The sequence below is a fragment of the Siphateles boraxobius genome, unplaced genomic scaffold (assembly GCF_051911475.1).
Source record: "Siphateles boraxobius isolate OS27281-9 unplaced genomic scaffold, OSU_SipBor_1 7, whole genome shotgun sequence".
NCBI lineage: Eukaryota > Metazoa > Chordata > Actinopteri > Cypriniformes > Leuciscidae > Siphateles > Siphateles boraxobius.
In genome coordinates, this window is record NW_027509197.1 from 10,830,426 (window position 1) to 10,845,092 (window position 14,667).

General features: G+C 39.5%; 2 protein-coding genes across 2 annotated transcripts in view; one reads left to right on the plus strand and one right to left on the minus strand.

The window, feature by feature from the left end:
- The first annotated feature begins 4,819 nt into the window (after positions 1–4,819).
- LOC143723235 (nucleoside hydrolase) overlaps positions 4,820–14,667 on the plus strand; it is a 337,001-nt gene continuing 327,153 nt past the window's right edge. Inside the window, exon 1 of the mRNA XM_077215291.1 lies at positions 4,820–4,852. The gene's annotated coding sequence lies outside the window, so the exon portion shown is untranslated. The remainder of the gene's footprint in view (positions 4,853–14,667) is intronic.
- Positions 5,718–11,900, minus strand: gpr45 (G protein-coupled receptor 45). The gene is made up of 3 exons (XM_077216924.1): positions 11,762–11,900; positions 9,561–9,690; positions 5,718–7,279 (listed from the first exon to the last, which is right to left on the minus strand). Exon 3 carries the CDS (start codon positions 7,155–7,157, stop codon positions 6,030–6,032), a length of 1,128 nt encoding a protein of 375 aa, XP_077073039.1. The 5' UTR covers positions 7,158–7,279; positions 9,561–9,690; positions 11,762–11,900; the 3' UTR covers positions 5,718–6,029.

The following is a 14,667-nucleotide window of genomic DNA, read 5'->3' on the forward strand; positions in this document are numbered from 1 at the left end:
CAGATGGTCCCTTGACTTGTCTCTCAGCCGCCTGCACATAAAGATCAATTTAGCCTATAATCAGGGGCGATTCCAGGATTTTATAAATGGGGGGGCAGAGGGGGGACCAAGATCCAGTCAGGGGGGGCACCTGGGAAATCAGAAAATTCAAATGGAAATAAATACTTGTTTAGAAAATATTAAGGACGATTTAAAAAAATCTTTGCAATGCTCAGTGACCTAATAGATGGTATTAAATCTGCCACTGAACAAGAGCCTGCAAATCATTTTGTATTTTACATGGATTGGACCACACAGTTTTGTTCTAATAAATAAAAAACATCACCTAGGCATTAATTAGTCATTTAACATGCTTTATTCTCAACACAAACATTGAATGTGTGTGTGTGTTTGTGTGTCGGCGTACGTTCTCTGCATGAAATCTGTCTCTGACATGGTTTCTTCTTAAAGAAACCTTGGATGTCCTGTTGCGGTGTAAAAATAAACAAAAACCCATTCAGTATGAATTACACAGAGTTGCATGTAAAGTTCTCACATTTTAATGTTTACCACGGCTCTGCTTTTTTAGGAAAAATATTATAGTGCCTTTAGTCTTTAAAACAAAAGATAAAGTAATATGCGGGTCATTCCTGATATGCTGTGACATTTTGGCTTCATAAGTGTTGGGAAAAAAATGACATGATTTTCATGTTTTTAGCATTCTATCAAAATAGTGACATGTTTAACATATAGGTTTGATGTTTGACATATAGGTCAAGCTCAGGGACTCTATAATAATAAGTATTGGTAGATTGTTCAGACACTGTCCATACAAATATTCCACCCTGTTAGGGACATATACATATAGTTATTATCACATGTTAATAATGTAAATGTTAAACAATAATGAGCTTTTCTTGGATAGTATATGTCCCTTATGCCATCTTAGACTATTTTTTTCTTCTTGAAACAAGCAAAACAATTTTTGATGAATAGAATATGTTTCAATATGTATATAATATTCAATATGTTTGAGTGATCAACATTTAGCTAGCTAACCTTCTACAGATGAACAGAACTTTTATAACTATGTCGGATTTGTTTTTAAATTTTTTTGATAGGACAAACATTCTCCATAACATAGCCTGACAGGGTGGAACTTTAAGGGTGGGACAAGCAGGATAGCATTTCAAAAACTAAAAAAAAAAAGTTAGGAGTGAGAGTTGAAGCTTACCTCAGTTTGTACAGTTGAATTCCAGCAGGTAAAAGAAATGAAGTCACTTCTTGAAAATGGTCTCAATGAAATTCCAGTCGGATTTGGAAGGCAAAAAAGTACATACTAACAGGGTGGAAGATGACTTCAGGGACGCAGTAATTGAAGAAAATTTTAAGACAAATACCTATATTTCCACATGATTTATAAGTATGATTAGAGGCAATTTAGCCTAGTCTGTAACATAATTTAAAAATATTTTGAGGTTTTTGTGATTTCATGGTTTATATTTCTTGCAGAAGTTGATTACTGTGCACTGAGGACATGATATAATTGAATGCATACATCAATTAAAATTGTGTAAAATACAAAATAGTGTTTTATAGAAATAGACATCAGTCTATTATCTCTGTTTAAATGGTAAAGAATACTTAAATCTACAATTTAAGCCATTTATTATAAATATGTGACTCATTTTAGAGAAAATATGAGTAAATAAATCATTAGGACAGGAAAGTCACCGCATACCAGGGATGACCCATGCATCTATTTTATATTTATACAGACGCGCTGCCGCGGAATAACACTGACAAGTCATCTGTCGGAGTTACGTTAGCTAATCGAACGTTACTGGCTTGATCAGTCACACATGAAAGTAATCAGACTAACATATGGTGCGATATTTCAAAATATATACTGTAATTGAGTGTGTATATAGCTACCATAAACAGTGACGTGTCGAGGTGTCTCTCTCTCTCTTTCTGTTTGAAAAACGCGGAAAATTGGGTTGTAGATATAGTTGTCTAAGTTACTGTGATTGTAAATAGGTGTCGTTTGTGTTTTAACAACGTTTAGCTCAAGAATATTGATCCGGGAAGTTCCTGAGTTAAGCACTGACCACATTTCTTTATATTTGAGTCCAAGTTCAAACACTATTTGGCTCCATTTAACGTACGGAGTTCTGAAGCACTGCCAGCGGGACATTAAACAGGAAGTCTCTGTCCGAGCTCACAACAGGGTTTGCGTGGGAACGCAAATATCTTTGCGAGGGAACGCAAATAATTTTGCGAGGGAACGCGAAAGAGGGAACGCAAAACTTTTGCGTGGGAACGCAAATATCTTTGCGAGGGAACGCAAAGTTTCTCGGGGGAACGCAAAAGTTTTGCGAGGGAACGCAAAAGATTTTAAAAAAAAATTTCCCATCCTAATTTTTTTTCCACCACCACGTAGCCTACTTATGAGTATGTGCGGGGAGTTTGTGTGTGCCGCATCTCGTGTGTGTGGGTGTAGAGTTTGCGTGTATGTGCGTGAGCGACTTTAGGTGTGTCGTTGTGCATTTCATATGTATTTGTTTGCAGTGCTTGAAGTGGGAAAAGAAAGGTGCCGGTACTCTCTTAATTGCATTGGCAAATCATGACATTTGAGATTTCTACAGTGAAAAACAAAACTTATTGTTATTTATTAACAACATAAATGTATTAAAACAAGTAGTGCGTGTGTGCACGTGCGTGCGAAAACGGAACTCCTCCAAGTCTGCAAGTCCAAAAATACATTTAGATTACTACATTTTATTTAATTAAATGCATTTATGGTGAGATTATTATATTTTCATGTCAATCTGTGTTTTGACCACGAACCATGAGCTGTCACTTTAATTCAGCGCGTGCAGCACATCAAAAATAGACTCGGAGCGATCTCTGCACTGCTGTATACGCACAGCACCAGGAGCGCATTGACGGACCGCATGCGCGTGCAGTGTGAAAGCTCGAACCTGTTAACATGGGTGCGGAAAAAATACGCACTGGATACGCACTGCAAACAAAGTATTTCAACGGGCGTGACACTGGCGCTTTTTCTGTCAGTGGTCGAGTACCGGCTACATGCGAGAAGTAGCGGTACGCAAGAAAAAGTGCAGATGTGCTTAAGAGTAAAATGTAGAAGTGCCGGTACTGCGTACCGGTGAGTACCGCCCCATTTCGAGCACTGTTTGTTTGAGCATTCAGCAGTATACATGTATGTTTGACTACTTAGTGTATGCAAGTGTTTCATGTGTGCGTGAATGAAGTTTGATTTAAGCTCTAGATGGCGCCTCATATAAGAGAGAGAGAGCGCGCGCGAGAGAGAGGGACGAGCGAGAGGTAGTGCTGCGCGAATGCGCTACGGCGCTCTGCAATCAAATACGATTTAAAATAGGCTTAGTAAAATAAAACAATAAAACAATTGTGGCGGGTCGCCACAAATAAATGAACGTATGGGAAACCCTGCAATGTGACTGACAAGCGCCGCCTCCCCACACAAAAGACCTTGCAACTGACAGGGTTCACCGAGAGTTGTCATCCAGTCTCTTTGGTAGAGAGAGAGAGAGAGAGAGAGAGAGAGAGAGAGAGAGACGAGGAAACCAAACAAGCATGCAAATTGAAATTATCGCGGCCGGAAAAATTATCGAGCTCATTTTTTTTATCGTGCGATTAATTGATTTATTGACTATCGCGACAGGCCTAGAAATACCTGCAACCCCGTGCTGAAATTCAGGACCTGTAACATCAACACTATTCAACGGGAGCAAATGAGAAGAGTGAACGAGATGAGACAGGTTTGTGTGTAAATTTGCAGTCAGAGAGAAGAGAGAGAATAGCCGCGTTTCCACTGCTGGGCCAGGGCCAAGCCATGCTAGTGCGTGCCAGGGCCAGTCGCGTTTCCACTGTCACTTCCGGGGCTTGATCGGGGCTTACTCTGGGCCAACGGCCAGGATTTCTGGCCCGTCGAATACCTTGGGCCAAAGCGGGCCAGCTCGGGCTAGAGGGGTGGGCAAGGTAAAAGGCGGAGTTTATCGGTGTTAGGGAAAGTTATGGTCTGCGGCAAAGCCGGCAAGATGCACATTTCACCTTTTTATATCACGCAAAATAATCGCTGCTGGAAATGGAGAATCGCCTGTACTAGTCTGTCGAAGATACCAAAGCTTTTCTGAGCATTTGGGCAGAAGATAGGGTACAACGTCAATTTGACGGCGTGTCGAGGACGTTATAAAATACATCGTTGCTGAATTTTCTAAGCTAAGCATTCAGCGAGCAACGCTTCAAGTTCAGGAAAAAAAAAAAAAGTTGCGGGCACAGTATTGTACAAGGCGATTAAAACGCACAATGGACAAAGCGGAGCTCAGAGAAGAAACTTTCCATGGTTCGACTTGATGGACGGTGTGCTGGGTCACCGTCTCTCTGTTAGTGGCGACTCGCGAGACAAGTCGTGACACTATTGCAGCCACGGCCGGTGAGTTAATATACATGCTATCTTTCTAACTTAAAAAAATAAATAAATTCATAATACCCGCTGAAATGGGTTGGGTTATATGACGTTTGATCCAGAAAGGCGTGTTAGGGGCGGGGTTTAGGGCAGCGTTGCGGGGCTACTGGCTCGGCAGTGGAAACTTAAGCCCAGTGCTTAAGGCCTGAGGCCACTGGCTCGGCTCGGCTCGCTGTTAGCCCTGGCCCGACAGTGGAAACGCAGCTAATGTACAGCTGGCAGGGCTGGACTGGGACAGAAAATCGGCCCTGACATTTTCATGTGGTATTTACATATGATCATAAACACCACCTATCTTTGCATGCCCTTGAATATGTATATCAACCCCCATTCCTTAAAACCACTAAAGCCATGTAATGAGTGAGTAGGAATGAGTGAGAGTTAACAGAGGAAATAGCTCCAAAATTTTCAGTTATTAATACAATTGAACTATACTCCACACAGTGATGAATCCTAATACAAGCTATAAGCTGCATTGGCATAGCAATAGCAGTGTTTCCCACATGATTTTTGGTAAAACTGTGGTGGGTGGACCTCTGTCCCTCTAGGGGGGTTCGGGGGTTCAGTGAAAGATGGTTCCCCCCGCGGAAGAAAATTTTGTGCATTGACTTTTTTGACCATTGATTTTTTTTTGACCAATGCATTACACCGGCACAAAGACCCCAGCGCCTCCAGTTAAGCAAAACAAAACGGATGGGCTGCTGATGTACGAGTTTTACGGGCCGTTCAGACAAAACAATTTTTTGCTTTTTTAAGTATGAGATGTATAGGCCCAAAAAGCATATCGCCCACCGGGAAAGTGCCTGGTCTGCCGGATAGCCAGTCCACTCCTGACAGCTGGTATCGGTGTATCGATTCTGCAGTAAAGGAGTATTTAATATTAATTTAATATTTCAGTATCGATATGTAAAAATTACAAAAAAAAGTCAAACTGGTAGAACAAGTGAAATTGGTATTGGTTTAAGGTAGTTTTAAGCTAGATGTAGCTGATTTAAGCTGGTAAGCTGATTTAACCTGGCCTTCTAGAGAATTGGCCAAAACCTCTAAAACAAGCCTTCTAAACCAGCTATGACCAGGCTGGAAGACCAGCCAATCAACTTAGTCTGTTTTTTGTTTTTCAGCATGGATGCAGTTTCACTTTGGGCATTACAAAATGTGAATGTAAATAATGACCACAAACAAAACTCCCTCACCTAATCATGAATAAATTCTACCAAACATGTTCAGTAAATCACCAGTTTAGATACTTTATTTGCCAACCTGTAAAACCTTTTCCAACTGAAATAAAATAAATTCAGTTCAGGACCCAGTTCAGGAATATATAAGAATATTGCTTTGATGAATTTCAGACAGCTAATGCTTTTTCCTTCATCACTGCAGACAATGATAGGAGGAGGTGTTTATCAAGTACTTAATTAAAAAGTGTTCTCGTCTCCATGGGATTTCAAGGACACAGTTCCTTGAAACCAAGTGTGTCATATGTAAACATCATCTTTCATTCTTGGATGTCAATTTTAAACATACTTTGGTGCGAATCCTAGACTGAAGACTGGGTCTCACTGCTGCACACATAGATGTTGCTGGGTCTTATACGCCTACGACTTCGTCCGGGAATCTTGGGACAGAGATGACAAGTCTTGGGCATAAACTCCAGACAGGCCTCACGAAACTTTCGGATTCTCCAGCAATATATCACAGGGTTGAAAACCGCTTTTAGGTAACTCAACCACAGCGCCCCGATGCTGACGGGGTAAAACGCCGGGCTGAGATAGAAGCGTCTACTGAACACCGCCAGCAGGCTCACCACCGTATGTGGCAACCAACACACGGAGAAGCCAATGAAAAGGATGAGGATGGTGGTGAAGGCCCTGGTTTTGAAACTCATGTCCACGTTGACTTGGGGTCGCTGAAGACCGGTTAAACCCAACTTGTTGACATGGTTGATGGCGACACTGCCTTCGCTGGTGTGATTGTGGATGCGCAGCGCGTTGCGTCGCACTGTGTTGAGAATACACAGGTAGGAGTACAACATCACACCAAATGGCACAAAAAACACCGCGATGGCTAGCAGAACCGTGTAACCCCGGTCCGCCAGCGATTCGCTGTATCCCAGAATGCATTGCGGCACCTGTGCGCCGATCCCAGCCGTCCTCCAGCCGATCACGGACGGTAGGGACACACAGAGCGACAGAGCCCATGACGCGGTAATGAGAATTTTCGCCCGATGCGGCGTCAGCTTGTCCTGCCGCTGAACTATAATGAGGAAGCGATCGACGCTGATGATCAGAAGGATGGACACACCTTCCAGAACAAATAACCAGTACAACATGACGGACACGCGGCAGAATCCCACTCCGAAGCTCCAGTCCGTAGTTGCGAGAGTGACGGCGGTGAATGGCATGCATAGCAACGACAGCATGATGTCAGAGAAGGCCAGCGTGGCCAGGAGCAGATTAATCGCTGAACGCATGGCTGGTTTCTGATACACTATCAGACACACAATGGCATTACCAAGGAAACCGATGGTAATCATGAAGATCATGATGGCAGCCAGTGCCACCCTGAGAGTGGTGGGCATGAGGGCAGTATCCGCCTCTTGCGTCTCAGTTTCTATTGGTTCAAGAAGGCCACACCCCTCCAGTGAGCTGCCATTACAGGCAAACATGGCAGCTGTTACCAGGTATCATCCATTCAAGCCTGGAAAGTCATAGCTAAACCACTGCCATGGTTATGTGAGCTCCCGTTAAGAGAATTTCTCTCCGCACTGAAGACGTTTTAAAACATTACCTGCAACAGAAGACCAAAAGTGTGAGGTATATTAATAACAATGCAAACTTACACTACCGTATGATTTTTAAATATATATATTAATGCTTTCAAATCGATTAATCGTGATTAATCAAATCTGACCTAAAGTTTGTATACTTTTACTTGTATACTGGGCAACGATTAATCGCGATTAATTGCATCCAAAATAAAAGTTTGTGTTTACATAGTATTTGTGTGTGTACTGTGTATAATTATTATATATATATAAATATATATATATATATATATAATGAGGTCGGACTCTTTGGCGAGGAAGTTGCAATATAATAGTCCTATAGATTTCTGGAAAGAAATCAAGAGAATGAATAATTGTAAAACATCGTTACCAACGAATATTGATGGTGTTAATGGCTCTGAAGAAATTACTCAGTTGTGGCAGAAACATTACAATGAGCTGTTTAACTGTGTTAAAAGTAAGTCGTTTACGATGGGTGACAATGATAGTAATGAAGATACTACTGTTTTACCTCAAGAAATATATGATGCAATAATGATGCTAAAGGATAATAAGGCATGCGGTATGGATGAGATATCTGCGGAGCATTTGAAATTTGCAAGTAGAAAACTCTGTCCCCTAATTGCTATTTGTTTCACTGGACTGTTAGTCCATGGTATTTTACCGGATTCTATTTTATCTGTCACATTAGTGCCTATCATTAAAGAAAAAGCGGGTAAGATTAATAGCGTGGATAATTACAGGCCTATAGCTCTAGCCAGTATTTTATCCAAAGTCTTGGAGAGGATTATACTGAATAGGCTGGAACATTTTGTCTTGACCTCTGACAATCAGTTTGGGTTCAAACCTAAACATGGCACTGATATGTGTATTTTTGCCCTGAAGGAGGTTTTAGATTTGTATAACAGGCATAATTCCACAATTTTTTTGTGTTTTATTGATGCCTCTAAAGCCTTTGATAGGGTAAATCATGAGAAGCTATTCTGCTAATTGTACAACAGAGGGGCTCCCAAATATCTAGTGAGAATCTTGGCCTTTTGGTATGCTCATCAGTCAATGTATGTGAAGTGGGGAAACTCTATGTCTGCCTCATTTCATATAAGTAATGGAGTTAGGCAGGGAAGCATTTTGTCTCCCTTTCTCTTTAATATTTATATGGATGACCTATCAAAGTTGTTAAACAGTTGTGGAACAGGCTGTAGGGTTGGGGACACCATTATCAACCATTATCAAACAGTTGTGGAACAGCCTGTAGGGTTGGGGACACCATTATCAACCACCTAATGTGACCTGGTCATTCTATGTCCATATAGTGCTGGCCTTCAACAGCTACTAAGGGTATGTTCCCAATACGGCTTGGACTTTGATATTACGTTCAATTCTAAGAAGAGTAATATAATGATTGCTAGAAGCAGGGAGGACAGTAAACTCTTATTACCTGCTTTTTAACTGTCTGGTACTTTACTTAAAGTGTGTGATGAGGTCAAGTACTTAGGACACTATATAACTGATGACCTGTCTGATGATAGGGACATTCATAGACAGTATTGTATGTTGTATGCTCAAGCTAATATGCTGAATCACAAATTTGGTATGTGTTCACTTTTTGTGAAGACTACACTTTTTAAAGCTTTTTGTACTCCGATGTACACTGCCCATTTGTGGCGGCGTTATAAAAAAAGCAGTATGCAGAAACTCAAGGTGGCATGATGGTTTGAGGCTGCTGCTTAAATTGCCACGAGGGGGCAGTGCGAGTCAAATGTGTGTAAGTGTTAATGTATTTACGTGTCCTGCTGTACTCAGGAATCTCATGTACAGATGTATGTGTAGACTAGCAGAGTCTCATAACAGCATCATTGCAACACTAGTGAACCCTGCATTGAGTGCAGTTAGGTTCACTTCGGGTTTGTGGAATCACTGGCGCCTTAGTCTATATGCCAATATTTTAACTTTTTTTTTTTGTATTGTGGAATTTTGACTGTGTAGTCATTGTTTACAAAATTTTTTTTTTGTGTGTGTGTATTTTATCTTGTATAAAGCTATGGACCATTTTATATGTATGTCCTGAATAAAGAATGATGATGATGATAAATACACACACACTGGCGTGTGTCATTTAAGTTCACTTAAAGCCAAATAAATGCCAGGGTTTATATAGATAAAGAGGTTAAATTTACCTCTTTATCTATATAATGTGTGTGTGTCGCCCAAACTGAGCAATATGGTGAGCATCTACAAACCACAATCATCGTGTTTACAGATGAAAGAGGGAATGATGCTCACTCAGAGAATGCTGCTGTTGCCATGGTTACTCTGGGTTGTACTTTGCTAAAGATAGTGCAGATATAAAGGGGGATGTAAATTCCAAAAATTCATCATATGTTTCATGTCATCATCCGACACCTCCATTGCCCTAGAAAAGACACATAGCAGGACACAGTTACACATGGTTAATTAAATATATTTTCTACTCTGTGTTTTATTGATCAAATTGAGAGGGACAGTGGCATATATTGGGATTTTTCTCATTCAGGTCTATAAATGCTGGTGAAAATCTATTTAAAAACTCCCATGTAATTCCCATTACATATACAATACAATACTGGGGGAATAATAGTCAATTATCAGTATATTGTTAAAGATTTTTGGGTATACAGTACAGTGTGGATAAGGCAAACAGATAATAGGTACAGGCAAGAAATTGTGGACAGAAGCATATGAATTAAGTAATAGAAATATGCAGGATGTTATGTAGAAAGAGATATTCCATATGTAAAAATATAAATATATAATAATGGACCAGTGGAATAAAAATGGAACCAGAATAAATGTTCTATGACATACACTACAAATAAAACATATTTTGGTATACTTAATGCAAGCTCTGTACTATGAGCTGACAATAACAACATCTGTCTTTTCAAACTGGTAAATAGTCAAATGTTTAGCAGCAAATTGTGCACAAAGAGGAAACTTATCTAAATCCATCAGTTTCACATGTAAGTCTTGGTCATGCTGTTTCTCAGACCTCAATGTGTTCATTAACCCTGGTGTCCATGTTGTCACCCATAGACTAGCCATCAACTTAAGTGTTAGAAACTAGAGATTGACTATAGCTTTTCTGACCAATGCCGATAATGAATAATTGTATGATGAAATGTCAAAGTGCCGATATAGAGAACATATATTTTTATTGTGTTATTTCTGTTTTTCTTTGGACCGAATCCTAATCACACCGTGTTGTTCATTGGCCAGAGGAGGACTGGTCCCCCGACTGAGCCTGGTTTCTTCCCAGATTTGAGTTAAGATCTGAGCCTGATGGAGTTCGGGTTCCTTGCCGCTTCTGGCTTGCTTATAGTTGGGGACACTTAATATTCAACAATATTATTGATTGACTGTACTGACGCTGTTGAATGAGAACTGAACTGAGCTGGACGATGACATCATTTGTTGCAGAACTGCTTTATAGATGAAATTAACTAATTTAATAATTGACGATCTTTACAATGGAACTGAATCAAAACTGAACTGACTTCAGCTGAACAACAGCCGAAATGCATCGTTTTCCTGTTATCACTGTAAAGCTGCTTTTGAAACAATCTGTACTGTATAAAGCACTATATAACCAAGGTGTCTTGACTTTACACAATGATAAATAATATAATAATAATCATATTAACAATAAAATAATATGCATTATTATTATAATTTGTCTAACTTGTTTAGTTGATAAAATGTTAGATGACCCTGACATTGTTGTTTATATTCATTCCACACTATTACATTACCTATTCGATCATGGCGCAATATATAATATTTTTACATGCTATAATGTTGGATATGTAGGCTACAGCAGTTCTATAACACCTATAATTTAATCACGAATGCTTATGCGTACAAACATTATCCAATCTGTTTGCCATTCAACATACAGTAGCGTTAATGATGATATTGGGTGCTATTTTTTTAAGAAAAAAATCCAACCAGATGGAATTCATCGGTGCAGCTAATTCAATAGAACCGATTTAGTGTAGCCTAAATGTCAGTCAAAACATTCAAACTAAAACAGGCTATCTCAAATAGAAAGACTAAAAACTAAGAAATTCACATAAAAAGAAAGCAAACAAGTGTATTCTGAAATATATTCATGGGTTGTTCATAACAAAATGCTTATAAGCCGCGGATATGTGGAAGATTGTGGCAGAACTGCTAGAATAATTGTTTAGCCTACAAATGCAGAAAACATTCAGAACTGAATATTTTCCAAGTGCAGTTATGCATCACACGATAGGAAACAAATAGGCTGCTATATTGGAATTTAATTCTTTCGAAAATGTCAAAGCGATATGCGTATCACTATCGCACCCTTGTGATTTATGCATTGATCACACGATACATGTCACTGATGAAACGTTACAGTTCACGTGCACTGGCGCGCTAAGCAGATGTGGTGTAGGCTAATTTGCACAGTTTGTGTGATTTACCTCTTTATCTACTGAAGTCCGTTTATCTGTTGGGCGGTGAGCCGTGACAATCCAAAATAGATGACGGACAAGATGTTGTAGGCTAGTGGCCGCCCGTTGTAGTTTTGATTTCAGTCAGAGGACTGCCATTGTTTCCACTGATGCGATTTTCCTGCTGCATGAAATACATCCGTAGGGGTGTGGAGCTCTGGAGGTGTGACAACGGCTATCAATCACAGGCGGATAGAATGATCATTCTTGAGGATTTCAGAGGTACACGGATGACAAACTACATCAGGAGTTCGTTGACGTTCTCAGAAGAATAAAAGCTCAATGGTTCAACGAGGACCCAGCCTTTAGCTAGTTATCAATAATGTTTTGGCTGCGTTGGGCTTTTGAGTCTGTCTATAGAAAAGTCACAGTAAAAAACGTTGGGTTATTTGTTTAACTCAACCGTTAGTTTACGAATATAGATTCAATATGTTGGGTTATTTCCCAAAAATATTGTGTCATTTTTAAAATCGTCGGGTAATTTTTAAGTAGTAACCCGGCTGTTGGGTTAAATAGCCTACGGTTTCCGCAGCGACGGTTCAAATTGTAACGGTTCAGTGACAGACAGTCACAAGCTGTTGCTGCATCATTGGGTTGAAAACAACCCAAATTGGGTTGTTTTTAACCCAGTGTTTTTTTAGAAGGAATCTGGACTGAAAGCTTTTGTTGTAGACAGAAGGCAACATGTCCTTGAAATTTGATCATTCATCATGATTTTTTTTCAGCTCCATTTTCCTTTCACACCCACACTTGTAAGGCTAAATGGGGACATACCATATACATTTATTGTTTTCATATTTAGCTAGCCTACTTAATAAATAAGTAGCTTATAATTATATAAAATATATTGTAAATAACACATAGCCTACATACTTCAGTTCACACATTCACAAGTCAGTAAGTTTTTTTTAAAATAAACTAATACTTTTATTCGGCAAGGAAACATTGAATTGCCAAAAACAGACATTAAAGGCATTTATAATGTTACAAAAGATTTCTAATTAAAATAAATGCTGTTATTGTGAACTTTTTATTAATCAGAATCCTGATGTATCATGTTCCCCAAAAACATTAAAGGGTAACTAAACCCCTTGGTCAAAGCCTGACTCCACCCACTGGCAATATTTTCCAGGATTATTATTACTATTACGTTCATTATATTTTGCTGCTATGTGAAAAAAATAATCAGCAAATTACGAAATAATCTAAATAACTATATAACTGCTATGCTAACTAGATGCTACTATATATCTATCCTGATCGTTTTCAATACAATCATAATTCCAACTCCTGACTCACTACAGTAGTTTTGACGGAACCAGATACTTTTATACCAGGGGCTGCCAAGGGCGTGGTGAGTTCGCACCAAGGGCGTGACAGAGTGACGTCAGAGAGTAGGCCTACCCCTACTGCAGGAGCTTTCCGTTTAACCTGAAGAGGGCAGCACTCAGACGTTTTTACACCATATATTTGAAAATTAAAACACTTTATACCCAAATGTCAAAAAATGTACTCGAATCAATGAACAGCATTTATGAAGCTCCATTCTTACAGATAATTAACTAAAACAAGTTGTTTTAGTGTTTAGTTACCCTTTAAGCAGCGCAACTGTTTTCAAAATTGCTAATAATCCAAAATTTTTCAAATCAGACTATTAGAATGATTTCTGAAGGATCATGTAACACTAGGGGTTTAACGATACCCCCATGTCACGATTCCATACATATCACTATACTGAACTCACGATATGATATTATTGCGATACTCCACGACATATGATAAAAGGTTAACAAAAAAATTTCTGTTGATTAAAATGGTAAATTTGATATTACATTGTGGGTGTAAATGGCTTGGACTTGGTGCTGGTAACCCAATGCACAGGACAATGGTGACACCATAAAAATATTCATATTTAAATATAAATTTTTAAAATAATGTAGGCCACTTTTTACACAAATATCCCCCCATTGCATTATAGCCTAATACATTATATTCAACATTATATATAGTAGTTTAATGTAGTACTGAAACAAAAATTTGTTTTTTTTCCCTCACACAGTAATATTACTATAAACTATACACAAATACATATTGTCACATCCACAATACGTATTGTCACTATCCACGATACATAATGTTGCATTTTTGTATTGCGATATTATGACACAATATATTGTTACACCCCTATGTAACACTAAAGACTGGAGTAATGATGCTGAAAATTCAGCTTTGCCATCACACATCAAATCAATTAAAATTACATTAACCCTTAAACGCATATTTCGGGTCTTTAGTGACCCGGGACGTCATTCACTATGTGACGGTTGAGGGAGGCTGAGAAGAGGATCCACGTGCAGTTTGGTTTAATATTAATAATCCACAAGATTACAAAAAAATTGGGTAGCCAGAGTAAACCAGGAAACACAGGACAGGAACATGTTACAGCAAAAACCAACGACTGACAACCAACCAGAGAAACACACTGGTAATTATGCAAAAGATAACAAGGGGACTGACTAGGGACAGGTGCAGGTGATTAGTTGTCATGGAAATTAAAGATGGTGGTTATGGTAACAAACAAGACAAAACAAGGGAAGCAGGAACTGAATACAGGAAGTGAACATGGTGATCATGACAGACACCACCACAGCGGAGCGGATGGGACTGAAGATCCCCACACGGAGCAGAAGACCACCACAGCGGAGCGGATGGGACTGAAGATCCCCACGGAGGACAGAAGACCATCACAGTGAAGCAGATGGGACTGAAGATCCCCACGGAGGAGCAGAAGACCACCACAGAGGAGCGGATGGGGCGGAAGAACCCCACGGAGGAGCAGAAAACCACCACCACAGCGAAGCGGATTGGACCAAAGA

What these genes read in the sequence shown, in the direction of transcription:
- gpr45 (XM_077216924.1), bottom strand. Translation starts at nt 7,157, where the DNA reads ATGTTTGCCTGTAATGGCAGCTCACTGGAGGGGTGTGGCCTTCTTGAA.